The sequence below is a fragment of the Chrysemys picta genome, chromosome 8 (genome assembly GCF_011386835.1).
Source record: "Chrysemys picta bellii isolate R12L10 chromosome 8, ASM1138683v2, whole genome shotgun sequence".
Classification (NCBI taxonomy): Eukaryota; Metazoa; Chordata; order Testudines; family Emydidae; genus Chrysemys; species Chrysemys picta.
Genome location: NC_088798.1, coordinates 90,177,048 through 90,198,514, shown reverse-complemented (window position 1 = coordinate 90,198,514; position 21,467 = coordinate 90,177,048). Strand labels below are relative to the sequence as shown.

At 44.3% G+C, this 21,467-nt stretch overlaps 1 protein-coding gene across 8 annotated transcripts in view; it reads left to right on the top strand.

Moving 5' to 3' along the window:
* The window catches only part of NEURL1B (neuralized E3 ubiquitin protein ligase 1B), a 222,754-nt gene that overhangs the window by 169,751 nt on the left and 31,536 nt on the right, over positions 1-21,467 (top strand). For 5 of the 8 annotated variants that reach the window (XM_065555906.1, XM_065555904.1, XM_065555903.1 and 2 more), the window contains exon 1: positions 2,100-2,297. The exons of 1 other annotated variant lie outside the window; for it this stretch is intronic. Coding sequence is in view for 1 of the 7 variants with exons in the window: in XM_005298052.4 (XP_005298109.1) it covers positions 2,267-2,297 (31 nt within the window). In the remaining 6 variants the exon portion in view is untranslated. Of the gene's footprint in view, positions 1-2,097; positions 2,298-9,123; positions 9,170-21,467 lie in introns of those variants that run through there. 2 more of the 8 variants (XM_065555907.1, XM_005298052.4) reach the window with 2 other exon arrangements.

Here is a 21,467-nt window from a genome sequence, read left to right as displayed (position 1 = left end):
TGTCCTTTGACAATTTCTGCGTATGTCTTTGCAGCTCAGGGCAACCAAGCCGGTGGTACAACATATGCTAACCTAAGAAGACAGCAGATGGGTGCAGGCTCTTTTGAGAACAGCTTCTGGTGTCTCATTTGATAAGGCCTTTTGTAACAAATCTGTATCATGGCATAATACTGGGAATTAGATCTTTTTGTCCCCTCTGCTATCCTCAGCCTTACTTGACCAAGTTCTACATGCCTTAGCTTTTAGACTGTCATTTCAGCTTTTACGCAGTGGACAAGACTCTGCTCTCAGATGGGCCAGTGTAAATCCAGAGTCATTGCCTTGTAATTGCTCTAGATTTTTACCTGTGTAAATGAGATAAAAATCTGACCCAATTGGTTTATCTTGCCTGGTGGTATTGGTCTAAGCTCCGCCATCATAAGCGCCACTCTTGTCTCACAAACTAGATATCTCTGGCTGTAGATTGCATAGACGTTCAAAATATGATTGTGTATGCTCTTTAGAACTAGGGGTGCTGGGGGGGCGGTAGCACCCCCTGGCTTGAAGTGGTTTCCATCATATACAAGATTTACAGTTTGGTTCAATGGCTCTCAGCATCCCCACTATACAAATTGTTCCAGCACCCCTGAGCTTGGCTCCCCTTCAGTGAGGCATCAATGTACCCAGTGTTCTTTGGGCATGCCTCCTTGATAGAGAGGACAAGAATAAGTGGTGATATCTCCCAACCGCGACTGTCTTGTGACACCAATGTAAGACATCACTCAAGTAGATGATGCAGATCTGTGATTCTCTCTCCCTTCTTACATGAGGAATGAAATGCTTAACAATTATGATATCTAAATTATCATTACTGGTGATCGGACTTAACACCTGAGAGCTACTGTTCTAGACTTTGTGGGCTCAGACATCTCTTTATAGGTTACACTCCGTTCACATTTTCTGCAGAACTGTAACACCTATAGACAATTTGTCTCATGGCTGTTCTAAATTTGCCATTATATTTCAGACAGAAAAATGTAAAAATCACAATTATAATATTGTGAATGCTGCACTTCCAACTGACTGTTTCTATGGCCTTCATTATCATCAGAGCTGAGTGCCCTGCAACTATTACTTAATTTATAAAACAAAACCTCTGTGCTGCGGGGAGTGTTATTGTCCTTGGTTCTCAAGTGGGAAAACTGAGTCACAGATTTCAGAGGGGTAGCTGTGTTAGTCTGTATCAGCAACAACAATATGGAGTCCTTGTGGCACCTTAGAGACTAACCAATTTATGTGGGCATAAGCTTTCGTGGGTTAGAACAGATCTGCATCTGACGAAGTGGGTTTTAGCCCCTGAAAGCTTATGCCCACATAAATGTCTTCGTGTCTAAGGTGCCCTAAGGACTCCTTGTTTTTGCTGAATCACAGAGCAGTCATACAGCAAATAAGTGAGAACAGAGCTCAAGTCTCCCTTTTAACCACTGGACCATATTCCCCAAATGAAACATTTGAAAGAAAGTTTTTAGTGGTAACTACTGTATCTGTTTTGAGAACAAAGCTTCAAGCACTAGCGTGGTCTGAGCCTGGTAACAATGAGAGTGATTGATTTTTCTAAAGCAGAAAGGGAAAGAGAATGGTCTCCTTCAGCCTGTAAGCTAAGCCCTCTCGGTGCTAGGTAAGAATTTTGTAGGTTATGGGGGTTTTTTTGTTGCATTTCTAGCAGTAGTGGAGGGTCTTGCATACACCCTGTAGGCTCTCCAACGTGTGGGGCGCCCTTATTCTAACAGAACTAAGGGGTCCTTGGAAGTAGCTGTCCTTATCCTGACTGATAGGATCACCCTCCCCATGCACGCTCAAAAGGGCAGGTCGCCGTTTGCCTGGCCACACTAGCAGGCCCAGTGTGCGTTAGTGGGGGCAGCACAGCTCCACAGACCCCCGCCTCACTGCCCCGCAGCCGGCGCCCTCTGTCACCCCGCAGCGCCCTGGAGCGTCCCCCATTGTCTTGCCCTGCAGCCCCCACTGAGCGCCAGGGCCAGGTTCCTGCAGCTGCCTGCTCCGCCCCGCCAGGGCGGGCTCTGAGCCCGCGCCCCGCCCCCTGGAGGCGGCCCGGCCGCGGGGAGCTCGGGGAGCTGCTGGCTCAGTGCGGCTCGGGCTGCGGTGTGGGGAGCCTCGCTGAGCGGAGCCCGGGCACTGCAGAAGACGCTCCCAGCCCCCGGCAAATGGCCCTTCGGAGCGCAGCGCAGCCCCGGGCCCGCAGACCGTCCGCCCCCCGCCGCGCGGAGTGATGGGCAACACGGCGCACAAGAGTCTGCCAGGTAAGGGGCTGGGGCCCTGCAGCCCCTGCTCCCCAGGGAGCGCGCTGTCCCCGGGGCTTCCAGGGGAGGGACGGAGCTGCCCCCGCCCCCTCTCTCATCTGGAGAGAACTAACCCCCCATCCATGCCAGGGCTGGGGAGCGAGCCCGACACCCGGGCTGGAGATACCTTTCCCCATCCTTCCCCTCTCCTGTGAGATGCCAGGGCTGGAGGGAGCTGCTCCACCTCCTAGGAAGCGGCTGTTTTTGTCTGAGCAAGTGGGCAGCTTTATGCTGTATGATCTGGAGTTTCCATGCTGCTCTCGTGGTCTCCTGGAGTCAATAGGAAAGGCGCTGCCCCGGCTGCTGCACATGCTGCTTTCTGTCACATGCCGCTGTTACTGAGATCAAGGAGATCGGGTTTTACCCCCGGGTCCCTGGGTTTGTGTTCTGGAGTGCCAACACGTGGGTGGATGTGGGGGAAGAACAGCCCCCCCTTCTCTCTCATCGCCACAAATTAAAATCTGTCAGGAAGGAAAGAGGATGAATGTTGTGTGTACAGTCTAAAAGAGAAAAGGGGAAATTTATTTTTAAAAGGGAGGAGGGAGTTTTGAAGTCCTCTTTGCAGTCTTTGGCAGTGAAGAAAGCAGCATGGTCAGCAAGTAGACACTTAAAATCCAAATCCTTTTTGTGTATCTTTAAATCTCACTTGTTTCAGTAGCTCGGACTAGCAACCCTTAGCTCTCAGAGTAGCAGCCGTGTTAGTCTGTATCCGCAAAAAGAAGAACAGGAGGACTTGTGGCACCTTAGAGACTAACAAATTTATTAGAGCATAAGCTTTCGTGGACTACAGCCCACTATATGCATCCGAAGAAGTGGGCTGTAGTCCACGAAAGCTTATGCTCTAATAAATTTGTTAGTCTCTAAGGTGCCACAAGTCCTCCTGTTCTTCCTTAGCTCTCTTTACTTTCCAAATGGTGCTCAGTTTTGTGTGTATGTGCGTGTGGTAAAGGGGGCTAGTTTTCTGTTGTCCCTGAGAGGTAGGGGCTGAAGCTGTGTGTTGAGGAGGTGAGGGAGAGTGTTTCTTTCCAGTGGACACATCGGGCAGGATTAGATGTGTGAAGGGACAGATGCTGAAACTAATGGCTTTTGTTCAGTAGCCGAGCGTTGCGCTGACAGAAGAGATGATCACTTTAGGGACAGTTTAGGATATGTATATTTTCCCTTCCTTTTAACCCCAGTTCCTGTGTCATAACCAGAATAAGCTTTTTAAAACTCAGGGGTCCTCCAGAGACCCCAGAAGCAATGGGAATAAAGACAAGGGACCTTTAGCAGCTGGGGTAGATGCTGAACCCTGTGAGTGCAACAAAAGAGGGTAAACTGGTACTGTTCTTGCAGCTGAAATGGAGAGACCCTGGCTTTCAATTGAAATACTTTTCGTTGTTGTTTTTTTAAAAAGGACTTTGTGTGTAATTGTGCACAACTTCTTCAGCTGTTCAGTCACACAAGAGGGAAACTATCTGAAAGCAGACCTGAAATGTTTGGTGGACTGCCTTGGTTTTAAAAGGCCTTTTCAGTGAATGCTGTTCTTATATAAGAGAAGCAGATATTCCTTTTCTTACAAACTCATAATTGCGAGTTTTCCCCCTCAAAGAATCAGTGGATAATAAAAGCTTTGGGTCTTTATAGAATCAACAGTACTGAATTACTGAACCCTTGTGAATTGCTATCTTCAGCTGTGTTTTTTTTTTCCTTTTCTTTGCAGCCATCCTGCATGTCACCCTTTGTACTTTGGGCACCCTATAAATAAAAAGAGTATTATTGAGCTTATTTAAAGAAACAGAAGGACCTACTGAATGCACACATGCCTCCCAGTAATCAGCCCAAGGTTTGAATACTGAAGATTTGCACTTGGATTTGCCCTTATATTTTCTGTGAAAAGAGAGGGTGACTCACAAAAGAGCTTTTAGGGTAGTTGTTTGTGATTAGCTATGAACCCAGCAGGAGATTTTTTAGATGAAAGCTTATATATCTTATTTCCATCTGCACTTGCATCTCTCTCCTACAGATATTACGCCTATATAGGAAATGACCTTTTCTCATCCTAAAAGACATCACAGCTGATTTATGTAATACTTGATGAATGAACGAATAAAAGAGTTAAAGGGAGTTCTTGAGATTGAAGAAAATCCATCCAATCAGTAGGCTCTACAGATAGAGGGCAACATCAGGCTACCATACCAAACATGTGAGAGAGCCACAAGCCACAGGGGAGGGATACATTGTTAAAGACAGAACTTCATGAGATAAAAGCTTTACCTTCTGGGAGGTGGGATGTAGAGCTTTTATACTCTATATAAGGTTAAGGGGTTTTAAAAGTTATTTCTGCCTGTTGCTGGAACAACCTTTACTGGGCAGCCTACACGTACATAACATAATAGCTGGGAGTTAAATCCTTGGTGAAGTCAGTTGTGTTTTGTGATTGAGCAATTAGTGGTGATGAAAGACTTTTTTGTTTTTCTGTGTTTTTTTTATATATTTTTTTTTTAAAAAGCCTTTTCTTCAGACTATAAAATTCCTCATTTTGTCATTGTTCTTATTAACCTTCATTTTCATGTTGTACCCCTGAACTGAGATTTTCTGCAAAATACCAATTGGTTGGGAATATTCTGCTTGTAAATGTTTTCCAGGATGTGCAAGGCAAAAACATTTATGATGCTCAAATGTTGTTTGAAATTGTTCTGAAAGATTCTAAAAATGTGACATTTCTGAAATTCTGCTGATTTTTTTTAAATAGTAAAAGTTAAAAAAAACAGGTAGCATAATGCTGCATAAAGCATTTAAGATGAAAGAAGAACAGGGTTTTTCCCTTTAAAATATATATTTTTCAAGTTTAGGAGCGAATTCTGCAAATCTGTACTTAATTATTTGCTTCTGGGGAACTGAGGCCCTGAATCTTAAAGGAATTTAAGCTCCTAACTTTCATTGATTGGTTAAAAGGGTGTGTTTGCCATATTGGGTTCATAGTTTGCAGTGTAGCAACCCTTTGTTATCAAACCGTCATTCTAGAAAGAAGCAGGTGTTGAATTTTTTTTTTCAGAGCAGTTGTTTGAAAATTGGACAGTCCTTTCTTCAGACTGAATTCTTGGGTGAATTCCTATTTACAAAGGCCATGACTATTTAGAATTACTTAAATCTAACCTCAAATCTTTAAGCATTTCATCTCCTTCTTTCCTGCATGTGTCTGAAAAATTCTTCCTTTGCACCCTGACAAAATGAACAACACACTGTCTCATTTTAGCTCGCAGAGGAATTTCTCTTCCCTGTCACAGAAGCTGTGGAAGGTATTTGAAGGAAGAAAAAAGCCTACTAATACTAGCCCAACACTTCTTTTAAACTTTTTGCTAAATGTAGAAGCTTACAATGCAGCTTGGGTTTTTTTTGTTTTTTAAATCAACATAAAAAGAGTTGAAGATGGAAAACTGATTTCCATTCTGATTAGAGGTGGAGAAAATCTAGAGAGATCTCTTGCATTTGCTTCATGGAAAAGCCAAACAATCAAACTATTTTTGGATTTACATATAAATTTGTCCAATTCTTATCTCAAATGCTGAAAGGCAATCTGAAATCCCCCCCTCCTTTTGCATTGTTCATTCATTTGTGTTTATAAGCTCACTTGATTGAACTTCAGCTGCTTATTGCCACTTGAAATGTTAATCCTCCTTGTCTCTTTTTATCAGGCATCTTCATTTAATGATAGAAGCAAGCATCCTACTGATGCTGAAGAAATTGTACCAGGAGCTTGGTTAACTTCTGCTGGCCAAGCATTTTGATGGTTAACACAGTAGATTAAGGCAACTGTCAAATGAACAGCAAGATTCCTAAATGGAATAGTACTGAAATGAGTAATAGAGCAGGGCTAATGAAAGCCAGTTTCTATATTTGAGCTGGTTAAGGAGGCATTGGGTGAAAAGAACTGTGATGTGTCAAATACGTTTAACAAAGACTCTGGGGTGGTGGAAATTGATCTTCTCTAGATGACAGCTTGATGATACATGAAGCACTCTGTCAGCAAAATAAGCTTTCCCTTTTGTTATTGGTCTCAGCCACCAATGGGTCAACAGAACTCCTTAGCAATCTGTTCATATTGATTCACTTTCATGTATGATGTGCAAGATATGTTCACTGCACAACAACTCTGGGAATTTAAATCCGTATGCTGCACCTCCTCTCCCTGATATGTGGGCCCAGACCTACCATGCCTACTCAAACTTCAATGGGAGCATTGCCTGAGTGGAAGAATGCAGTATTGGACCCTATGTTTGGATATGCACCCTTTGCCTCCACCCTCCTGCTGTATGTTGTTTAAAATAATTTGTGGCTGAGTGGTTAAGCAAGAGCGAAGACTTCATTCAAGCCCATCACTTTTCTTTCTTCTGTAGATGATAAACTAGTTTGCAATATTGCAGTCAATAGGTAGAACTTTTTCTGACTCGCAAAGCTGGCTGAGTGGTCAAGTGGAAGTTGTTGGAGGATTATGTCACATACCAAGGACTAATTTTATGACATTGAGGTGGGTTTGTAGGTAATGTTACCCCTTGTGTTTTGAAGCTAATTTGTTCTTGTCTGTTTTTGCTGATTGCCTAGCTTTCCCCACTGGTTGCTTTCATCTCCCTAGTCTCTGCTATTGCTCCCCTTGGCTTTGACTTCACCTCTCCTCTGCCTGATTATTTCCTCTCATCCTCCCTCCCCTCCCACTGTCTCTGTTGCTCCTTCTTTGTTACTTTACCCCCACTCCTCCCTTTCAGCCCCACCTTTTCACTCACTCTTCCTCCCATTCACCAACACAAATCCTATAAGCTATCCCAAATTCTTCCTGTCACATTCTCCTCCTTTATGGTGACGCTCACTCCAGCCCTTCCTCCATCCCCAGGATGCACTGCATCTCTCCCCTTCTTCCCCCCCCCCCCCCCCCCGCACTATCAGTGCCCTTTCCTCCTCTTCCCCTGTTACCAACAATAAAGTTTCTAACTGTTCCCTATTTCTAATCTCTCCACTTGCGTCCTCAGCCCTAGCCCCATCCTGGCCACTAACTTTTCTCATCTGTTTCTTAGCCTGTCACACTGTTCTGGCCATTTCTTCTCAAAATACATGTGTGTGCTGGGCTTCCATATGCTCATAATATGGCTAGTAGGGAGCTGAGGTGTGGTAGAGAGCAGTGAGTGTATAGGTGCCTGAGGAGAGTGGTGAGGTCATCAGACAGGCTTGGAGAGGCTAAGAGAGGGAGTACTGAAGAGAACTGATGGGATCCTCGTGACTTGGAGAAGTCCCTACATTGAATCAGGGTGTAGCAGAAGGCTGCAATGATTAGCATGCAGAGAGAGGTCCAGTTGAGAGAAGCAGGGGAAGTCTTAGCCAGCCGCCTGCAGTGGTCGGAGAGAAGCACTGACAGCTGCTCCAGCAGGAGGGCAGGAACGCAGCAGGCAGAAGCAGAGTAAGTGACCTACGTACAAGCCAAGAATGTACCAGTTGGGTTCCAGTTGGTGACCCTGGCCCAAATAGGGCCATTGGTATTTAACAAAGCAACCAGACTCCCTTTTTACAATCCGCCTTGGGTTTGATTGCCATGCTGCACCCCCAGCCTTAATCACAACTGCAAAGAATATCAGCTATGGCTGGCATGTGTCTTTGGTAAACATGAGGAATAATGGGGCTTGTTCTAAAAGAAATGATCTTCTCCTCAGCTTCAAGGCCTCTTCCATGTGTATAAAATATATATATGCCCCCCAGCTACACCCTTCACGTCCTCCTCCCACTGCTAATCTTCACACCTTCATGTGTCTGGAACTCCCTTCATACCATGCTTTCGCTCACTCCTCTTCAAGCCCCTCCTTCACGCACCACCTCTGTGAATTCTATCGACCAACGTACACTCTTTGAACGGCTGCTTGTATTTCAACCAAAAATCCCCACTCTGCTCTACACCTTTCCTTGTGTGTAATGTACTGTTTTATCTAGTTATTATGATGCAATCCCGGGAACTGCTGAGCACTAGCTTCCCTCGGAGGTGAGAGTACTTAGACCTTAGATTGGGGATCGCTTGAGAACACCTGTTCTTTGCCGGCACATTCAGAGTTGGGGTGTTTTGTGGGGAGAAAATATCCTTTCCATAATGGAAACAAGGAGGGAAACTAACCCTTTTGCCACAGTCAAAAATCCCCTTCACCCAAGTGATGTTTCCCACCATGAGCTTCTTTCAAAATGTTGGCAATGAAAGATCCTAATGGGTAAAGGTGGGAGAAACAAACACATCTGTCTGTTTTATGTTGCTGCCCATCAGCCTCCATGTAAAATTGATAGCACTATTGAAGCCCCTAGTGAATTTCCTGGAGCCTCTGGTTTTTCTCCCTTTCTGAGGTAAAAACTCAGCTTGCAGTATGATTTTTGGTGTTGATTGTTTACATTTAATTCATTTCCTCTTTTTTGTTTTGTCTGGTTAGTAGGGATTTATTGGGTAGAAGGAGTTGTCAGTGTCATGTCATTCTTATCCCAACAACAACCTTCTTTATATCTCTTCTCCTTTTTTATTGGTAAAGCAGAGTTTGGGAGTCAGGGTTCCTGAGTTCTCTTATTGGCTCTGCTACTGACTTGCTGTGGACTTCGATCAAGTCACTTTATCGTACTGTGTCTCATTTTTGATATAAATATTGTTTTGTTGCCCGGGAGGTTGTAAGATCTAATTAACATCTGCAGACCATGGAAATCCTCCAATGAAAGAAGCCATAGATCTGCAAAATAAGATTATCTTGTTGTGTGTTATATAGCTTTTTGCATTTGTATTTCTCTGAAGGAAATCAGACACTGAAGACTGTCGTGTGATTCAAGGCTCCAGCACAGTATGTATGATTCATATGCTGAGAACTATATATAAACAGCCTAGCACAGTACAAATCCAGAAATTCATTGCATCCAACTGGTTTGGTAAATTCAGATGCTACTGGCAAAATCTGGATTATTCAGACCATACAAACAACTATATACACATCCAGGAAGACAGCAGCTATCAAAATTGTAGCTGTGTTGAGCCACCATGCCGGCCCCAGTGCCCTCTGTCTGTTCAGACAACCATACAGTACTTTTCCAAGGGTATTATTAAAATCAGAGCACTTTTCGGTTCTTGACACATACAATTCAGTTACCTCCCATTCTGTTGTACTGTTTGCATTCTAGAAGGGGTACAGTATTGTTTTACTAACTGGTAAAATGCTGTCTCTAGTAAACACAACACTTTTTTGCATTGTGTGACAGTCGGAAAATTGCTGGAATTCAAAGGGTTTTTCATACAGAAGACAGGTTTACCCAACTATAACCATTGTTCGTTTAGGCCCAACTTTTCAAACATAGGTGCTTAAAGTCACACACCTAAATGTGTGCATTTAAACACCTTGTTATAATGGCCTGACTTTCAAAGATGTTGAACACACAGAGCTCCCTTTGAAAGGCAAAGGAAATTGTAGGTGTCCAGCCCCTCTGAAAATTAGACCACTTATGTGGAAGTATAAATATGGATTTAGGTGCCGAACTTTAAGCACTCAAGTTTGAAAATGTGAGCACTAACGTTTGTTTGACTTGATAATTCACTTTGAAGCTTATGTAATAGTCCTGGTCTCATTCCATCAAGGATCCTCCTGTGTATAATTTTCATTGGCTTCAATCAAGAGTGGAGATAAACATATTGCTCTTTGTCAGAACTGGTGGATTTAGCATTAAGCCAGTTCTGTTTTCCAGGTACACTTTTGGTTAGGCAATGCCTGCTGCACAGCTTGCCTTGAAAAGAAACCTTGTGTTCCTCTTCTCTATTAAATTGTCACAGTGCCTGTCTGTGCAGGTTTGTAACTAAAATAAGCATTCACAAGGTGGGGGTATGCACATGTCTTAGTGATGGATGTTGCTGGGTTCAAAAGACAGGAAAGGAAGGAAGGAGGTTACAGTGAAGCTATTGAAATGGGTAAGGGTGGAGCGGGAGAGAGAGTTTGTGAGAGAGAACACACAAGTGAGTGCTCACTTGTTGAGATGACTTAGAAAGCTGGTACATGCAGTGGTGTTGTGGTCATGTTGGTCCCAGGATATTAGAGATAAGGTGGGTGAGGCGATCTCTTTTGTTGGACCAACTTCTGTTGGTGAGAGAGACAAGCTTTCGAGCTTACACAGAGCTCTTCCTCAGACAGAAGTTGGTCCAATAAAAGTTATTACCTCACCCACCTTCTTTCTCTTAGAAAGCAGATAGAAAGTGAAAGAAAGAGGAGTCAAGCCAAGTGTTGCATCCAGCAGAGAGGTGAGTGTGTTTATAAAATTAGCCCTTCTCACAATTTGGAATCTTTGACTGCTATGTATTTGTACGGTGTTGAGCTGCCTGCTGCCTGGGCACGTACTCCTCCTGCCTATCTCTCTTCGGGTGATTACAGCCAGCTATTCTTCTCTGGGGCTTCCCATTACCTGCCTCTCTCTCTCTTCCCATTCTGCGGTGTTTGAACATGAGTGGGCAGTGTCTTCCTTATTCTCCCCTTGTGAGAGCTGTTGCAAGCTTGTGTGTCAAATCTCATCTCTCTGTGTGTCTGATAGTCGTGTTTCTCCCCAGTGTGTGCACCTTTTCTATCTCCCATGTTTTTGGCTGCTGCTTATCTCCATCTGTTTGCTACCTGTTATGGCGGCCAGACAACGTCTTTCACTAGTTACTCACACCTTTCCTGACTCTTATGAGCTCTCTGATTTATGACACTCATCGGGGACTTCTTGATCTCAGGTGATAGCTCACCCAGGGAACCATTTTTCAACCCTGCTTAGTGCCACGCCAGATGGCAGAAGTAAGTTTACCTATGCACAGGTGGAGATTGGGAGAGCCGGGGGGAGAAAGCTGCCCTTTAAAGGGGAGCTGGCTCAATGACCCTATTGGGTGTTTTTTCCCATCTGTAGGGAGATAGTTAGCCTACTCAGCCACCAGAGCTTTTTGGGGGGCTTTTGTTTCTTTTCATTTAGCAAGTTCCTATGCCCCCCACCACCACTCTGTCAGGAGAAGCAGTTTTGTTTTGTCTTGCTGGAGCCCTCTAGGCTAGGAAGTTGTCCCTACTGCTGTAGTGTTGCCAGCTTTGGATGTCAGGTCACCTCTGCTTAGCATGACCTGAACCTCCCCGCCCCTGAACTTGTTGAAATGAAACAGACCAAGTTTATGTAGTCCCATTGACTTCTCCAGTTCTGGACACCCATTGTATGCCTGAGAGGAAAAGGCACTTTGAGCCAAGCAGAGATGATCCTGCTGTAAGCCCAGTAGTTACTGGGATAAGATACTGGTCTGAGAGACACCTTGTTTGGTCCCAAATAGGCACAATTTTCTTAACGTTGCTCCGTGTGCTGCTGGTTGACTGCTTTATTGGAAGAAGAGCATGAACCTCTGCACTGTGTAGGGGCGTGGAGGTGTTTGAAAGGATAGCTTGCCACAAGCTTTTTCTGTCTGCCTGCAGACCTTGGTGCCCTGCTGTCTCAATTGCAGAGTGTCGCTACTGTAACTTCCTGCTGTCTGAACTGGTGCAGAGGGACTTTGGAGGAGAAGTGAATTGCTGCTTGTTAATTTGTTTTTCACTCTTTGGCAGCCCAGACAGCTCATTCTGCTTTGTTGTGTTGGCAAGAGATTTTTTCCCCCTGAAATTTTTTCTTACATGTTTCTTTATTGCCAATAGGATGTGTGTAGTTCAGAAAGTCTCCAAACTGAGCAGAAGAGACCAGGTTCCCTTCCGTGTTAGAGCAGGAGCAATGTGATGAAAGAGCTTTGCCTTTCTCCTTTCCCCACTGTCAGGGCTGGCATGGAGAAGCCAAATCATAAGGCTAGGAATGACTTGCCCTTTGCTGTTGGGACTGCCTGTGAAGCTCCTTCACAGACCAAGTCATTTAACCACATTTTAAAGTTTTTTTTTAATATAGAGGGAAAAATCACCCATTTATGATGTGTCTAAGAGCTGCTGACACTTCAAGGGGAAAAAAATGGGGAAAAGGTCTGTTTATAGACTCTTCTGCCAGCTCATTGTATATGACACTAATTCTCTGTTCTCTTATTTTACTACCGATATTTGCATTAAAACAAGACCTTTGTACTTCAGCAGTTCATCTGTTTATTCTGTTCATCTGCAGAGTCACAATTGTCTATGACATTACAGTTGTTTCTGTGACTATGCTTGTGATGTTGTATTGGACCATGGCTCCAAAGTGATGAATAAGCAGCCAGAACAGATGAAGAAAGATCTCACTTTCATTTCTAGTGAAGGAACTTGGAAAATACAATCTCTTGGGGAAATTCTCTCTGAACAAAAAAATTGTTTTCATTGGTTCTCTAAACTTCAGAAAGAAAAGTTGCTAGAGTTTGCTCTTCTTAATAGCGGTGGAATGTTAAAGCAGCTAACCCTGCCTGACAAGCCTGAGATTAATGATGAAATGTCTTGTTTTGGGGCAAAAGAAGATAGTTCCATCCAGGCTTACCTTTTTTGCTCTTAGATATAAACAGAATTTCTGACAGCTGCTTTTCTTAGCTTGTGATCTATTTTGGTTTCAGAAGGTCGTCTATGGCTCTCATCTTAATGCACCTATAACATTATAACAGAGTAGTTACAAAGCTATCTCTACTCTTCTCTGGTGATAAGTTTAAGAGCATATTTCTTAATGAGGGGATATTACCATTTCTTGGGGTCTTGGATTTGACAATGTTGAGTTGAATTTTTTTTTTAACTTAATGAAAAGTACAGCACCACTACTAAGGGTTCCCAGCTCTGGGATCCCATAGGAGAGGGTGGGTGTGAGTTCGTGCTATGCTACCACCTTGGTAGAGGGTGCAGAAACCCCTGCTGTTAAGGTGGGGAAGAAGGGACTAACTGGAACCCAGGAGGGCTGAAAGTTGAGCCCAGGAAGAGCAGCGCCAAAGACTGTTGTGTGCCTAGTGTCAAAACCTGGCCCAGTTCCATCTGGATGGACATCAGTTGGTTGTGAGTAGACCCAGCTGCTGGATCCCATGTGCATTTAAGCCACCTGCTTCTGGGCAGAACCTGGTTCCCGCCCCTAGCTCTAGGTCTATAAGAGACATCCCCAGGTTCAGATGCTTTGTCTGAACTCTCCCTTGGGGCTTTGGGACTCCACTATCTGGCTGCTTCAGTATTTCAGACCTCTTGAGTCCACCTAGTTGTTTACACATGCTTCCTCAGAGTTCCAGTAGGCTGTGGTCTCTTTGGGTTCTTTGTGGACAACGTGGCAGGATGACAAGGAACACTGGCTTAGCACAGGAATGTCTTAATCACAATCACTTTACTCTTAAAAAGCTGTGGAGAGTTACAGATCTTGCAAAATAAAAGTCCTGTATGCAGCCCTTCTGGTCTGATCTCACCCTTTCTGTGAGCCGAGGTCTTATCAGCGTTTCAGGTCAGGCAGATTCCCTTCTGCCTTCTCTCTCCAGCCAGTTCTTCTTGCATGTAGGGGTAGATGCCCCCCGCTCAGCAAAGAAACAGCCCTCTTAAACACAATCTGTTCCCTTTTGCCATGTGCTTAGGCTGAGGGAAACTCCTGTGCCTTTCTCTTGTCAGGCTTATGTATAGAGAGTTCATTGTTCCATCGGATTGGGCCAGCAGTTGAGAGACAACCAAAGTTGATATCCCGAGACTGCTGTGTGCTGGATACACAATAGTCTTTGGCCCTTTTCTTCCCAGGCTCAACTTCCAGCCCCCTGGGTCTTCAATTAGCCCCTTCATCCCCTTAACAGCAGGGGTCACTGTACCCTCTGCAAGGGTGACGGGGGTTTTCAAATCCTATGTATCTTTAAGCCTATTTGACTTTGCATATTGCATGCACAAATTCACTGTGGTTCCATGGAAGAAATCCTACAAACATTTTAATAAGTTATGCATTGCAGTTGACTTATTTCCCAGAGAGTGTGTCTTATTAAGATTCCAGTTGAGTTGGGACAGATCTTCATACCAGCATCTGATTTGTAAGCTTTAAATACCAATTACTGTATAATTCACCTACAGCGTAGCAGGGTTCTGTTTGTACTGTCTCCCTGATCAAAGGAATAGAGTGAGCAAGACAGATGTTTTACAAGTCAGAATTTCAAACAAATACATCTTGTGTTGAAGTTTATAAAAACTTAACCAAGGGATCCGCATGTGTGTGTATAAATACCAGAGTCCCGAACAGTGATCTTCGTACTGAGTCACTCCTTGGTATTTAGTGTTAATGCAGGATGTGACAAGTTTTGGGGGGAAATATACCCCCCAACGCCCCTCAAATATAGACAAAATGTCTCCAGAAGGGTCTTATTCCCTTGGCCACCTGAGGGAATTTGCTGATTCTAGATGATGGTTTCAAAAGGGCCAAAGTGACTTGGACACTTAGGAGTCTAAATCTCATAGACTTTCAATGAGACTTGGGTTCCAAAATCACTTAGGCACATTTTAAAAATGCTATCTTTGGAGCTTAGCTGTCTAAGGAGAGCAACGTATTCTTCATATTTGAAAAGCTTCAAGGATTCTTGGATTTGCAGTTGCCCTCTCCCTTGCTTAGGAAAACTTCAGCGTCGACCAGCATGCACCCCAAGGGAACTCCCACTTCCTCGATGGGAGAGAGATGGAGTCCTAGGATTTTCATGTGATCCTTGTTTCTGAGACATTCACACAGCACTCATGCAAATGTTGCATTTGGCCTGTGAGACTGTGTGTGTGTGTGTGTGTGTGTGTGTGTGTGTGTGTGTGTGTTTGGGGGAGGCTTTCTGAAGGGACATAGCGCTTTCATGTTAAATCCTGTTTTTCATGCATTTAATACTCAAGCCCTACATGTAACAATAGTAGTGACTCATGCCCCCAAGAATGGACCTAAAACACAGCAATTTTCCTGTCCTTCCTCCACCTCGGAGAACTGTGGCAGAGTCAAAGGAGTTATTGTTCCCTACCTTTGTGGTTGTATAGTTTTAAGCAACAGAGGGTCCTGTGGCACCTTTGAGACTAACAGAAGTATTGGGAGCATAAGCTTTCGTGGGTAAGAACCTCACTTCTTCAGATGCAAGCCTGTAAAACTGTATAGTTTTAGTTTCATATGCATTGCCTATCAGCCGTGAATCCTAGATCAGTGAGACTTGTCTTCCTTGAGGAGACTACCAACATTCGGGGACTGACATAAGCAGCTATGTTACTAGAGTTCCTTAGTACCTTAGGCTCTGGCTACACTACAGAGCTTACAGCGGCACAGCTGCACCAATGCAGCTGTAGCACTGCTAGTTCAGGTCCTCTAAGCTGATGGAAGAGAGCTCTCTCATCGACTTAATTACTCCAGTCCCCGTGAGCAACGGTAGCTAGGCAGGAGAAACTCTCCCACAGATAGCGCTGTCCACATGGGCACTTAGGTCAGTGTAACTTGCATCACTTGGGGTGGCTTGTTAACACCCGTAAGGGACATAACTTATACCGACGTAAGCTGGACTGTGTACATATCTTAGTCTGTTCTTACTGCATCTGTTGTGGAGCCTGACAGATTCTCTCACTTCTCTTGTCCTTATAAATGCTGATCAGAGCTGTTGATCTTTGAGGATGTTTTGAGCAGGTTCTACTGCAGTGATAAAAAAAATCAACATTTTGAGAACTAGGTGCCTGAATTTAGATCACCAAATTCGTATTTAGGCAGCTACATAAGTGCTTTGACTTTTAGAGCTGTAGGTGCTCAGTACCTCTGAAAAGCAGGCCATTTATTTAGATGCCTAAATCCATATTTATTCCCCTAACTTCAGGCACCCAGGTTTCAAATCTTCAGCCTCTAAGGGGAGATGCCCTTTGAAGGCTGTGTGATTGAGCGGATACGTCACTGGGCTGAGCTTCAGGAGATCTGAGTTCTATTTCTGACTCTACCGCTGTGTGACCCCCTGAGCAAGTCACTTCTCCCATCTCTGTTTCTGTTTCTCCCCCCCTCCCGCCCCCCCACCTTTGTCTGTCTTGTCTATTTAGATGGGAAAATCTTCAGGGCAGAGACTCTCTCTCTTCATGTGGGTTGTATAGTGCCAAGCACAAAGGGGCTTTAAATACTGCTAGATTCTCCCACCTCCAGTTTTCTTGATACTCGTATGCAGTGTGTGTCCAGTTCCGTTTGGACTGTGAACTCCGTCAAGCAAGGACTGTGCCTACTGATTTATTTGTAAATCACCAAGCATGATGTTGGTGTCAAATATCTATTGAAAGTAATGGGAGGGCACGGACAGTCGAGAGGCAGTAGACTTTACTTAGGTCCAAATTGGGAACCTTGTACATCGGTGTTGTCAAATCAGTAATAATAACTCCTGTCCTGGCCATCCAGTGCCTGCTTTGGAAACTGGATACGTACCTGCCTCCGAGTGCAAAACCTGCCTTCTCTATCATACTTATATCGTTCACTTTGCCATCATGTCTGATGTGCCTCACCATCCTTAATGTGTTTAGCCTTATAACACCCCTAAGAGACAGGGAACCACTATTTCATCCACTTTACAGATGGGGAACTGAGGCACAGAGTGACTTGCCCTGGATCACACAGAAGTTTGCAGCAGAGTAGGGAATCGAACCCTCATTTCCCACTGCCTAGGCTAGCATTCTATCCACTGGCCCATCCTTCCTCTAATTTTGGCCCACTTCATGCATTGAGAACTACGTAGATGAACTCTTGTGAGCACATGGTTTTCAGTGCAGATCAGCACCTTCATTTCTTAGTCAGCCGTGAGCTCTGTTAGTTTTGCTTTTGCATCGTAATTAAAATAATTAATGTTAAAGTGCTAGAAGAGATGCCGCTGGGAAGCCTGTTGTGTGTGTAAGGTAGAGAGAAATCCATAATTTGTTGAGATTTGCATGTGTTCTGTTATCACTGTTCGCTGGTGAATGGTTCTGAGTGACTTATTCTAGTAACGAACTGGCTTGCTTTTCCATTAGTAATCTTTATTCTGTGTTGTAGTTTAACATGAGCAGCCAAGCCTGGAAGGGAAGACTTCAGCGAATGTAAAAAAGATTCTAATTGTATCAACTAATTAGAAAGAAGAACAAATAATTTTTGTGTGTGGGTGGAGAAGGCTTGTGCTTTTGTTTAATTGTTGCTTTACTGTTAAGACAATCGGACAGAAAGCCACTATCTTGGCAGTTTGATTATGTGGAGTAGGTTAGCACTGGAAGTTAGAGTAGTTGTGAAGTAATATTCATAACTGATAAACCGGGTTTTAAGTTTAACCCTTCCTTCCCCTGCAAAGAGAGAAATTCAATTATTTCCTGGGCTTTCTAGTAGGAAAGCAAATTCTCTCAGATAATAGTTGTGTGGTTAAGACCCACAGCTGGCAGCCCCAGAAGTACTGCGTTCAGTTCCTGGCTCTGCCAGAGACTTCTCATGTGACCTTGGGCAAGTCACTTTCCCTCTGTGCTTCAGGTTCCCCATTTGTTTACTGGATAATTCATGCCTACTTCACAAGCATCTTGTGAGACTTAATTAGTTAAAGTTTATAGAGTGCATTGAGACCCTTGAATGACAAACAGGATAGAAACACACATATGTTATTGTTTTTATTGTTATCCTGTCATTGAGATGTAGGCCATGGGTGGAACTGCTAAAGGTGTCATTAATAGAACTGCTCAAAATGTTTCATTTGAAGTTTTGGTTGGTTTTGTTTTTTCTTTTTTTGATCCTTTTTAATGAAAAACTGTCTCTTTTTCAAAATGAAAACTGTCACAGAATTTATTTGTTTTTAATTTTCCATGGTTTTAAAAACAAAAAATATAAATGTTAAAAATTGTTCATTTCAAAAGTTTTCACGGAAAATGATCATTGTTTCCCCACTATCTCTAATCTCTCAGTTGGCAGTCCCTAACATGGGGTAGTAGAAGAGCCCCAAATAGCTCTTATTTACAAACAAGCTATAGATTAAAACTTTTTAAAAATATATTCCTATTTAGAAAAATATTTATTGACAATCATGCTCTGACATACATTGTAATCAATAGGACCATCACCATTGGCTTGAATGGGAGACGCAAAGGCATTTTTGCTGATCACCGAGATTTTCATCAGGAAAGATGAGCTTAAAGCTGCATGTGACAGCCAGGTAAAGGCTTAGCAGAAATATGGGCAACATTTCTGAGATGGTTTGTTCACATGCGTCTTTATCTGGACCAGATCTCTCCCAGCTGACCTGTTCGTTGATCCTCCTTTCCTCCTCTTGAACCCAGTAGTGTCATAAAGAATTCACTGCCCATGTCTTTAAAATACAGTAACAGTGATGGGCAGAGATTTTGAGCAGTTCAACACTAAAGAAATTTCCCATATATTTCTGTATCTATATTTCTCTTTTGGGCACAGAACATCCCTTCTATCATTGAGTTGTTGCGTCAGTGTGTCTCTATTTATGGATATCACTGCAGTCATTAGTAACGGCTGAGCTGCCACCTCAGACAGGTGAGACACTTTTGACTGCCCCTCTCTAGTTTCATTCCTCCATTTGTTCCAAGGCCAATAACAGCACTAGTAGCTCATGTTGTGACTTGTCCCTTTCTGTATAAACAGAAGATTAGCTAAAGGGAGTGACCCTTTTCTTACAGTGCAGTAGCTATTGCTTTCATGTACCTGGGTGGATACTTGAGTTTGCGAATTCTCCTGAAATGTACTACCCGCTTCACGCGAGACAGAGCATCACAGGGAGAGATGTTCTGACACTACACTGCTGAGGGCTAGGTAACTGAGGGTGGGGAGGCAAGGTGATCCTGCTTCACCTGTTAGGGTGAGCAGTGTGCATGCTGATTGTTTTATCAGCCTCCAGCGGTAAGGAGGGGTTCAGGGAGCTTCAAGGTAGATGGCCCCATTCTGTCATTGGAGATTGCGCCACTTTTGGCATATATGCTGTAAGAGGGTTTGTGTGAGGTGGGAAGTTGGGCGTAACAGAGTTCACCAAGGAATAAATGTTGGCCCAGGGCTGGGTATGTGAAAGCCACCTCCCATCCTAGCCTCTCCAGCTGACCCTCCTCAATATGGTGGGCCCATCAAATTGACGCATTTGGGATTCACAGAGAGAGATTGTATTTTGGATGCCTCTGCCATGGGAAATAGAAAGTTGAGATGTGGGAGAGGAGAAAGAAAGGAATTCCACATACGACAGAAATGTACCAATAGCTCCTTGGGCACAGACAGATGGTTTATGCAGCACACAAGAGATGCTGTTCACAGAGCATGTGAGATGCCTGGAGACTTTAGGCAATACATGTAGGGAGGCTCTCTGATGTTGTGTATGTGGTTTAAACTAGTCAATGTTGAGGCTAAGTCTACATGAGAAAAGGTTTGCTAGTATAGACATATTGGTATAACTATACCAGCAAACTCGCCTAGCGTGGACATTGCTTATCCCAGCAAAAAAGTGCTTTTTTCTGGTGTAGTTAATACTGCTACCCCAAGCAAAATAAGAATGTCTATGCTGGTGTAGCTTATGCCACTATAACTGCATCTACACTCGGGCTTTTGCAGGAGAGAAATGTTGTTTAAAATTAAAAAAAGACACTCTTAACCAACATTACTATACCAGGAAAAGTTTCTAATGTACAACTGCCCTAACTAGTATTTCCTAGAAAATGTGCTGAGGGAATACCGATGACATGTTGCACCTCTTAACTCTTTGTGCTTGTCTTGTGTAGAAAGATGAATTGGAGTCAGTCCACCTAGATTGCTCATTTTAATGTTAACAGCTGGCTGTTGAGGTGTCTTGCCAAAGAATGGTTTCTGTTTGCTGGCTGTGCTTTATCTTCAGAAGGATAGGCATTAGTAATTAATGGGTGTCTTTGTCACTAGAAACCAGCTAGAAAAGTAAACTCAGGAATCCGAAATAGAAACCAGAGACAACCAAGGTAAATCTGAAATGAAAGCCTTGAGAAAGGATGGGATAGAACAGGGGCAGGCAACCTTTTTAGCCTGAGTGCCGCATCAGGTTTTGTAAATTGTATGGAGGGCTGGTTGGGGAGGGGGTCGTGGCCCGGCCCCCACCTCCTATTTGTCCCCCCCCCCCGGGACTACTGCCCCATCCAACCCCCTCTGTTCCCTGATGGCCCCCCTGGGACCTCTGCCCCATCCACACATCCTGTCCCCTGACCGCCCCTGGACCCCCGCTGCCCCATCCAACCCCTCCTCTCATTCCTGACAGCCCCGGGGACTCCTGCCCCATCCAACCACCCCTTCTCCCTGTCCCCTGACTGCCCTCCAGGACCCCTGCCCCTGTTCCCACCCTGCCCCCTATCCACAGCCCCGCCCACCACCCTGAACTCCCCTGTCTGTCCAAGCCCCCCTGCTCCCTGCCCCCTTACCGCGCTGCCTGGAGCACCGGTGGCTGACAGCACCGGCTGGAGCTGGGCCACGCTGCCCCAGGAGCTCACAGCCCCGCCGCCCAGAGCATTGCGCCAGGGTTGGAGTGAGCGAGCTGAGGCTGCGGGGGAGGAGGACTAGCGGGGGAGGGGCCGGGGCTAGCCTCCCGGGCCAGGAGCTTGGGGGCGGGCAGGACGGTCCCGCGGGCCATAGTTTGCCCACCTCTGGGATAGAAGAAATAGCAATTCTTCCCCAGTTTTAAACTTTTCTGAGAGTGGTATAGATCTTCACATGCACACCATAAATACACTACAGTTCAAATATTGGGTGCTCTCCATCAGTTTTCTGTGATATGAATTATTGAATATGTTATCGAAAGGTCAGCTAATTTTCCAGGATACAGCCCTTAACCAATTCCATAGTGACAACCAACTCCACGTGCAAATAACTATTAACCACTCATACATTGCACTTCTATGGTACACTGTTTGGAGGCAGGAAGAAGTTTGGAAAATCTTTTTGAGGTCCAGCTTTTCTCATCTAAAGGGATGAATGAAAGCCGAGGAATGGACTGGTTGAGAATTTGAAAGTGGAAGGTAGCTTGGGTGAAAGTGATCATGAAATTATGAGTTCATGATTCTAAGGAATGGTAGGAGGGAGAACAGCAAAATAAAGACAACAGATTTCAAGAAGGCAGATTTTAGCAAACGCAGGGAGTTGGTAGGTAAGATCTCATGGGAAGCAAGTCTAAGGGGAAAAACGATTGAGGACAGTTGGCAGTTTTTCAAAGAGACATTATTAAGGGCACAAGAGCAAGCTATCCCA